We start from the raw sequence: 9,566 nt of genomic DNA, 5'->3' as shown, positions 1-9,566 counted from the left end.
AGCATGTTTAATTGGAATAAAAACTCATTATGAATATGAATATGTTTTGCACCCATGTCCACATTATAAGAAAGACTCACAGTCCAATGTGGCCTGCACTGCAACAGGTTTTGGTAGATGAAGTGTTCCTTCTTTAGAAATTATTTGTAGTTAATGCAATTCCAATATGGGTCAAATTCCACATTCTTTGTTTGGGGAGAAAATGCATTTCATTTTCAGTCCGAAATCGCAAATCAAGAGGGCTAATTCCCTTTGCCACACAATGGTTCCTTACCAAGATGCACTGGAGTGGCACAAACAAAACTATGTGTACCTAAAAATCTGTAACTTTGGTTGATTCCCACTGTATTTCCCACTAAATAATTTAACCTGCTTATCTTTGAGAGCAGTGGTTCTGAACGTGACCATGTCAAGGACCTATTTTTCAATATATGAGGTCACAGAACGCCATTCCTTATTAGAAACATAGTTGTTAAAAATAATTAACAACAGAAATGTATAGTTTCATCTACAGTCTAGGGAGATACCTGATGAGAAAGTGAAAACCCTGATAAAATAAATACTCTCATGACTCACATTAGGGCTCACTTCTATAGTGAATGAAACATTGGGAATAAACTATTCCTAGTTTTCCAAGGAACCCCTTGAACTCCCTCAAGGAACCTGGGGTTCCTGGCTCCCCGGTTGAGAACCAATGCTTTTGAGGATTGTGTATCCTGACAAACTGTATCTTTCTATCCAATCTGAAAAAAACTTGGCAGGACTTTGAAGGGCTGTGAAGCTGTTCTTTAAGTGTATTGAACCAGAAATTGGTTCTTCCTTCAAAATTATAGCATAACTGTAATAACACCTATTGGTCACACAATTTTGCAGTTTGCAAAACTGTAATTTCTGTCTCTGTAGTCTTGTATTGCATTACAAACATCTCTTACATACATACCTTTGAAATAAGATAAGATACAATCAAGGTCAACTGTTCTGTGTAATGAATTCTTCCTCTGTAGCCTACTTGATAAAAAACAATTAGTTAGAGACAGCTGCCACAACAGATCTCTTTCAGACAGTCACCATGAGAAAAGTCATGTGTTCTTTTTATGTTGTTGTATACGCTGTATTAAATTAATAAAATACAATCCCATTAACACTTAATAATTCACTATCATGTTTCAAATGGGCCCTATTACGTTGTATGGGGTTTCCCTCTCCTGTATTGTGTTATATAGTTTTGTGGGCATGTAAATGGTCTGCAAAGGCCAAAATCCCAGTGTTCCCTCCAGAGGGAGTTTCTCTCACACACACATTTATAGTGATGTGTTACCTGCTACATACACACTTAAGGTAAGCCACAAAAATGAACAGATAGTCACTGAAAAAACTGCTAAACCTGGCAATTGAAGCAGACTCTAAGAACATAAATCACCACCATCTGTGGTTACACACAAGTCTTTTCTGTGATGTTTTACCTTTACAATCACACAGAAACAGTTGGACAGAGTCAGTGTGTTGTTATCGAAACATTGTTGAGAGTAATGTATTATACAGCAGTTTTTTGTTACTTTTTTAGTTAGTAAATAAATGATAAATACATTGTGTAGTCAAATTAAAAATGTTGTAAAAAACGAACAAAGTCATTAATAATATGTCAAATCCTGCCCCCCTGTTCAAAAAGCTGAGTGGAGGTTACTTGTTGCAAGAAAAAGATTGCAAAGGTATCAAGATTTAAATTGTTTATTTAACAAATTACATTTTTTCATGTGCATGAGAAAAACAACTCAATGAGAAAGTCATTATAGATTTTTTTTGTATTGCTCTGTGAGGACTGCATGTGACTCTTGCTGTAAACCAGTGGACCTGCATGAAAAATGCAACTTTACTCACCGTTAGTAAGTAACCAGAAAACTTGCTAGTCCCTCCAACCAGTAATGCGGGCTACGTTTAATAATAATTTAAAAAAACAGACAAATAAATATACTTGTTAACTTATATACTACACGTTCAGTTTGTTTGTGACAGAATCCTTAAATCCATGGTACTCTTCTTTCATATACTGACTGGTAGTTTATGTAACTCCCTGCCTGACTCTTCTCTGCGTGCATCAGGACCGTTAAGAGCGGGTTGAAGATGGGGCCTTACATGGGTAACGGCCTAACTCACAATCAGCTTGTTGGGCAGTAGATTTCAGATTCATCCCTGACGTCAATTAATAACAGACTTAGCACCAGGACTGATTTAGTTGGCTTGTGGTTACAAGCAAGCATTTGTCTGGTGAGCACAAACATCACCTCAACAGTTCAGCTAGTGGTAAACAAATCTGATTCCCTGGGCCATTACTAGCTTTTTTTCAGAACATCTCATGGTCATAGATGAAAGCTGAGCCAGTAAGAGGGCTTTAGTGTCATTGTCAGAAGTAATATTTCCAGAGGTGCAGTGGTTAGCACTCACTGCGTCAGGTACTGAGGAGTTTACATGTTCTCCCATCAGTGTTGGTTTCTTCCCTTCGACAGTGTACTGACATGCAGATTAGGTTAAATGGAGTTTTATTTTAAATTAAAATGATAATTTGATTGTGTACATGGAATACATTTCATTCTGGACACCCTGGTTTAAAATCCAGCTGCTTTTTCCTGCTTCCTGTCACCTTGCATGACTCCTGAGCTGCAGTGATTCCTTAAGGAAACAAGGAAGCAGTGAAGGCCAGATGACACTGAACTGAGCTTATGTAAACATGGAGGGAATTGCTATCATTCAGGGGGCTGCTGTCTGAACGGGTGACACTGATGTAAAGACCGTAATGTGCTACTGAAATAACCAAGGCTAAAAATGGCATTTCATGCTAATCTCTTGACCTAAAATGTAACTTTAGCCTTTGTTCTCTTCAAATCTGATTAACCTTGTTAATAATCACAACGGCAGAGGCAGTAGGAATTTCATTTCACCTTCGTTTTCAACTAAATCTTATATGTGTGGACTGTGGGAGAACATGAACACTCAGATCCAGGAAGTCCTGCCTGTGAGGTGACGCTGCAAACCACTGCTCCACTCAGCTGCTCATGTGAATAACCCAACCTTCATAAACTGGGTAGTTGTTTGCTCATACATACAAATTATTGCTGAGACTTCAAGGACACAATTCTGCTGTGCACTTATAAACGTGCTTGTATCCTCTGCTCTCATAACGTTCTGATTGGCTCAATAGCTGTGTCAGCAGTCAAACTGAAAATTCAATTCTCAAATCATTTAAATTGTTTAAAAGGGAAATTCTGTTTTTACTCAACTTGGGTGTTATCTGTAGTTTTGTCCATCAGTCCTATCAGTAATAATAATGTACACAACAAGTTAATAACTCGGGAAAGAGGTGATTATAAGGATTTAAACAAACCCCAAACTGACTTGGAATAGAAAACAAAGATGAACGTTAAAAACATTTTCCAAACTCTCCTTTGTAAACACCCATCACAGTTTAAAGAGCCACTTCCTGCTTCAGATGACCAACTATAAGTACTGTAGCTGTGCACCCAGTTTTCCCTTGCAATATGGGATGTAAAGAGATATGGTCACCTTCAGTTTCACCAGGCTGTCAGACCTGGGTTGTAACACCCTGTAGTTTTAACTGCATTTAAATCCTGTGTCATTATTCTGTTAAACTATCTGTGTCAGGTAGCTTTCCTATCCCAGGTCCAAATCCGGCCTGAAATGACTTACTGGTGGATGGATAATGTACATTAGTAAAAGTCACTTATTAACCAGTTAAAGTGATCTCAACGCAGTTGCTTCAAACGGATGAACTTTTTTTTTCTCCAAGCTATCGAAAATCTCACACATTACATTCTGCTTGTTTCCTAGATTCATTGATGCTCTGTTCTCACATCCAATATCCACCTTTTATGGCTGCACCACTGCGTCACAGGGAAAATACTACATGTTTTTTCACTTAATACACATGTTAAAGGATATGTGTACATGGTAACTTTTCAAACCTTGGGGTCTTTACTAAATTGTACATGGAGTGTAAACAGGGCAGGTGACTAACCCACAGAGAGGTCCACTGATGTTCAGAAGGATCAGTTCTATTGACTTCAGCTTCACAGCTGGCTACTGTGTCCAGTTGGTGATCACATTAAATACTTTTGTTAAGTTAAGGCCTGTTTGCTTCAAACAAACAGCTTTCTGGATCACACAACAGCATCTGAAACCTGTTTCTGACAGAAAATAAAAGCTGCTTTCATCAATTTATGTAACTATCTGACAAAAACACACTGAGGCCATAACACTCAGCTCCACCCTGTATGCCTGCTGTTTTGGACCTGCTGTGTTACCGTGTGTACAGAGCTATCGTTAGCATCAGTGTCCATGCAGCCCTTGGCATTTCTTTATCTAGGTGGAGCTCTCCGATAAATTAGTCAATGATCCGTCTCCTTCCACATGTACACACCATATCCTTCAACAGCCATCAGAGCAGTACCCAGCATCCCCTGGTCCATTTGTACAAAGTCATCCCATTCTGTTAGTTCAGGTTAGCTAGCTAACACTGACGGACAACTCGCAGTTTTTCGTCAAACACTAGTTTGATAACCATAACGAGGGATTTACTCTTGTCCCTTCTGCCAACATAAGAGTCACCATAGATTTTGGTCCACAGAAAGTGATGAAGGCCGAGCTGAGTTTTGTTTTAGAGACAGTTAAAAAGTTCTCCATCTGATCACAGCTTACTCCGGGCCCTCATGTTGAACCATACCACTGCTGGTCCTGAAATGTACAGCAACTATGATTCCACAGACCTTCCTCTGGCCTGACCTGGGTCTGACAGTACATGTTCTTCAAGTCCAAACTCAGCCCCTCTGTCCTACGTGACATACTCCTCGTCATCACTAGGTTCTGATTTGATGTGGTCAGGGTGGAGTAGAGGGAAGTGAGGTACTGTACTCCTGGTACACACATACCACTCCTTAATGTTAGAAAGCTGAGGTAAGGCGGGGTTGACGGAGCGCTGGCTCCTGCGGGGGGTCCTCGCACTCTGCTGCCTCTGGGCCAGCTGACTCTTCAGGCCCGACAGAGACAGATCCAGAGGCATCGCCATGGGAGACGAGCTCCGCAGCAGCAGTTTACTGTCAACGTCGCTGGCAGGGCTGAGATCCAACTCGTGTTTGGACACAAGAGGGAAATGAGTGTGTAAATTGCCATGGGATGGAGAGTGGCGGTTGATTTTAAGGTCGAGGGGCTCCAGGAGAGCCTGATGAGGTTGTTGGAGGTGATGAGAGATGGAGTCGTACATGTCCTGGGGGTCAGAGGTAGGGGACGACTTAACGTGGACCTTCATGTGTTTGCGCAGGGAGCTGGGGTGGGTGTAGGACTTGGTGCAGCCAAGGGCCTTGCAGTCGTAGGGCTTGGAGGCCGTGTGGACCTGGGAGTGCTTCTTCCTGTCGCTGCTGTTAGCGAACCGCCGCTCGCAAAACTCACACTGGAACGGCTTCTCACCTGCAACACAAACATCACATCGACCATTATCACACCACTGACGGGCCCCTGTTCGTTTACAGCTGAAGCGACACCTCCACCACCTAGTTTATAACCCTGAATGTATTCTAAATTATCTGTTGAATGCACCCATGGCATAGAGTAGAGCAGTGATGAAGTTAGGGCTCCCTGTACAAAAAGCAATTGGATTTTCAATTGGATTTTAGAATATTGCAGAAAATAAGATCTGTGCAAACACACGATAGAAATATTTCAAAGTTTTGTTCAGCAAGATAATCTCCACATATTAACTATGATTTTTTTAAGCTTAAATACTATTGTCAGAAGTGAAAATCGAGCATCAAGCCATATACACTACAGCACATGGCTGCGTTTCACAACCGCTAAGCTAGAGGCGGCTAATGTTTCGGGTGATGACGTTTAGTTTATTTTGTGATCTCGTTAGCGTCCTCTTTTTTTGAGACACGAAGAAGCTTCAGAAATTCCCTCACGGGGTATTCACTATGTATGTTATGTTTAACAAAATATGAAACATCTCTTAAACTAAATAACAAACCTTATTTCAGGCAACCAACCAAAAAAAGGAAAATAGAATGTCTATAACAAGAAGAGTTGGTTAATACCGTAAAATGGAATAAACACAATAACATCGGTATCTGGTATCTTATACCTAAAATAAGGTGTTACCATTTGAGATTTAAATAAAATACCATACACTTTAAGAGCCAAACTGAGTGTCTATGAGATACTATATTATTTAGAATGTTCTCATGCATAAACATCTGGGTCATGTTCAAATATAAATGCAATGGTGGTGAAAGAGGTGAGAGGCAGGCTTATTCAGGAGAAAATGCAACCGGCCTGGCCACATGTTGCTGTTTGTTGTTATGTAATAGAGGATGCAATGCCTATTATAAATTGACAGTAGAGTAGTGACACCAATGTTTTTTGCAGCTTTGATCAGGACCTCAAATAAATTAATATTTAAAACTCTGCTTTCTTAAGCCAACAGATAGTCTTATGATAATTATATTAATAATATTCAGGTTTAAAACCTGCACAGTGCACAGACTTCTCTATAGACAAGAGAGGATTGTCATTTTCTGTGTTCCATCATCAAGTAGCAAACAATGTTATTGTAATTTCTTCATTATATTTAGAAAAATTATACTTGCTGTTAATTAGTGACACCATGTAATGAATGCATTTAACCTCAACAGGTTTTGAGTATTTTAAATAAACACTGTTACTGTGCTGTTCCCTGAAGCATCGTCCTACAAACCACGTTGACAGAAATTATTTGCAATGTGTTTTTAGAATATGCAAAACCCAGAAAATTCAGTTTTCAAATGGGATTTCTTCAATTCAGTTCGACAATTGGAACACTAAAAAAAACAGGGTGTGTATATTTAAATCAGCCAACTAAAAGGTTTACATCAGTCATTAAAAAATCCAAGATTCACAAATATTTTAATAATTACAGCTTATATTTGTAGGTTTAATTCTTTAAATATCCAGGATGTATTTTGTTCTTGTTTAAGTTGTATTATTAATATACTTATTATTTGAACTGTAACGGCAGTGTTTCCCATGTAATGATAACATCTCATTTAAACCCTCACACCACATGTATGTGCATGAACAGTTATGTAGTGCATAAATACACGCTGCTAGTATTGTATTGTTTTTTGTTTGTATGGATGGGGTTGTTTTTGGAAAAATATAGTTTAATAATAAAGTTTTGTTTTTTTTAGCAATTTGAAGACTGAATTGTTTCATTACCCAATTGACATTGACAAAAGCTAAAACACATTTGCCTAAAAACACACTCTATTGGCTGTTTATTAGATCCACCTTAATAAAACTATTGCTCTCTAATCCAACAGCTCTGCATGAACCCTAATAACAGTTTTAATCATCAGTTCATGTGTGGCGTTTCATAGAGGTGTTGATTTAACTTATGCTGTGTTTACCCTATTAACATGAGGGTAGATGGTTAAAACCATGTCTAGCATTTATTCTTCTATCATTGCCCCGTCTTTCTCTTTGTAGCGTGATTTCTCACGTTCTTATAAACCAACATCTACAGTGAGAAATTCATCAATTAGATGTGTTAGTCAGGCCAAGTTGGGTTCGTGAAATAATTAAATAAGTCGTAGTTATTAGATTGTTAATAGATGAATTTTGTTGAGTTGTCCTGGTTGCCTGAGAGTTTTAGATCCTGAGAATATGATCACTGTGTCACTGTCTACGCTGTTTATTAACACTCTTCCCTTACACTCCATTATAAAACATTTTGATTAAAACCACAACCTGGCAGCGTATAATCCATACACAAAGGGTGTGCAAGCTCTGTCAAAAACTGTGATTCTCTTTTCAAACAACTGGCAACTAAGATTACACAATTCGGTCAAATTGTCAAAAATAGGGTCTGATTATGGGTATTTGCAAAAAATAAATAAAACTCCTGTAAACTGTTTCTATGCAGACTTGGAATTAAAATGATAAATATAGCCACATTTCTGCTGTGCGCATGGAATCAATTTCACTCTGCACAACCCCCTGGTTTAAATCCAGCTGCTTTGTCTTGCTTCCTGTCACCTTGCATGACTCCTGAGCTGCAGTGATTCCTTAAGGAGACAAGGAAGCAGTGAAGGCCGGATGTGAAAATGGTACTGAACTGTGCCTACGTAAACATGGAGGGGATTCCTATCAGACTGGGAACAGTCTCTATTCGCCTATGTGTTCTCTGTGTGTGTCGGGGGGCTGCTGTCTGAACGGGTGTCACGGATGTACAGACCATAATGACTTTATGAATCACAGCTCTGTGTGCAGTCACACAAACATGAACCCCCTACCAGTGTGCGTGCGCGTGTGGATCTTGAGGTTCTCTGAGCGTGCGAACATCTTGCCGCAGTTGGGAAATGCGCAGGAAAAAGGCTTCTCCCCGGTGTGCACGCGAATGTGGTTGATGAGTTTGTATTTGGCTTTGAACGCCTTCCCGCCGCGGAGACACTCGTCCCACATGCAGACATGACTGAGGGTCTCGAGCCCCGCTGCTACATGCTCGGTGGTGACGTGGTCCACCAGCTCGTGCATGGAGCTGAAAGTTTGCTCGCAGACGGATGTCGCCGTCCGCCCCAGCCTCTGTCTCGAAGAAGTTCGGTCAATCCATTTACACACCAGCTCCATTTTCACGGTGGGGCCTTTGGAGAAATCCAGCAGGCCGTCCATCCCACCGCCGGCACAACTGTCGGCAGACGCGGATATATTAGCGGCTCTCGGCTGAGGGGGTGAGACGATGCTCGAAGCCCCGGAGTTGTTGTTCCCCAGCGGAGAGACGAGGCCATTGTGCCTGGCCACTACAGCCGCCCGCTTCATGCTCAGAGCGGCGGGCTGCCCCGCTCCTGTGTCCGGCTACAATCCTCTCTTCCACGGAAAACGGGTTAAATCCAAGTGGCAAAGCGCTCGCCGCTTTCCTGCTTCCTTCCTGTGTGTTTTGGTGAAAGGGAGAGCGCATGCGGCAGTGTCTTACCCCCCGCTGTTCGGTATTAGATCCCGAGAGTCAGAGCCTCCATGCTTTTATTTACTGTGTGAATGGAGGTGAATGGAGTCGAAGACACACAGCAGGCCGCGAACCAACACCGTCTGGGGGGCGTCCTTGTCTCCTTTCCTTCTTTGGTCTTTTCACATTCCCTTTCCTATTTGCTTCTAACAGACCCACAGAGGTCTGATTAGAGAAATTCACTCCCGCTGATTACTCTCTACTCGGGCTTCTTCATGGTGATAAACGAATGTGTGAACACAACATTTCATGGATATTTGTGTTAAAGTGACAACAAATCTGAAAGATAAATGCAATAAAATCAATTCACCCTATGTATTTATCTATCATTAATGTTTTGTATGACAATTTCAGATTTAATATCATGATTTTGACAATCATCATCCCTAACAGAAAGCTGTTTACTCATACTGCTTGTATTATCATTTTAATTGTGTATAATTCTTGCTAAAAGGCTAAGCATTACTTTACTTACTTTTTATCCAAAGCTTGATGTAGCATTGACCTCCCTGCCATAAAATCCCAG

General features: G+C 40.6%; 1 protein-coding gene across 1 annotated transcript; it reads right to left on the bottom strand.

Annotated features, from left to right (window-relative positions):
• Positions 1-1,712: 1,712 nt before the first annotated feature.
• LOC134859104 (zinc finger protein ZIC 4-like) lies at positions 1,713-9,116 on the bottom strand. Its single transcript, XM_063875425.1, has 2 exons — positions 8,334-9,116; positions 1,713-5,475 (listed from the first exon to the last, which is right to left on the bottom strand). The coding sequence occupies exons 1-2, from the start codon at positions 8,854-8,856 to the stop codon at positions 4,844-4,846; spliced, it is 1,155 nt and encodes a 384-aa protein (XP_063731495.1). The 5' UTR covers positions 8,857-9,116; the 3' UTR covers positions 1,713-4,843.
• Between the last annotated feature and the right edge of the window lie 450 nt (positions 9,117-9,566).

The sequence above is a fragment of the Eleginops maclovinus genome, chromosome 22 (assembly GCF_036324505.1).
Source record: "Eleginops maclovinus isolate JMC-PN-2008 ecotype Puerto Natales chromosome 22, JC_Emac_rtc_rv5, whole genome shotgun sequence".
Lineage (NCBI taxonomy): Eukaryota > Metazoa > Chordata > Actinopteri > Perciformes > Eleginopidae > Eleginops > Eleginops maclovinus.
This window is presented reverse-complemented; position numbering and strand designations above follow the sequence as displayed.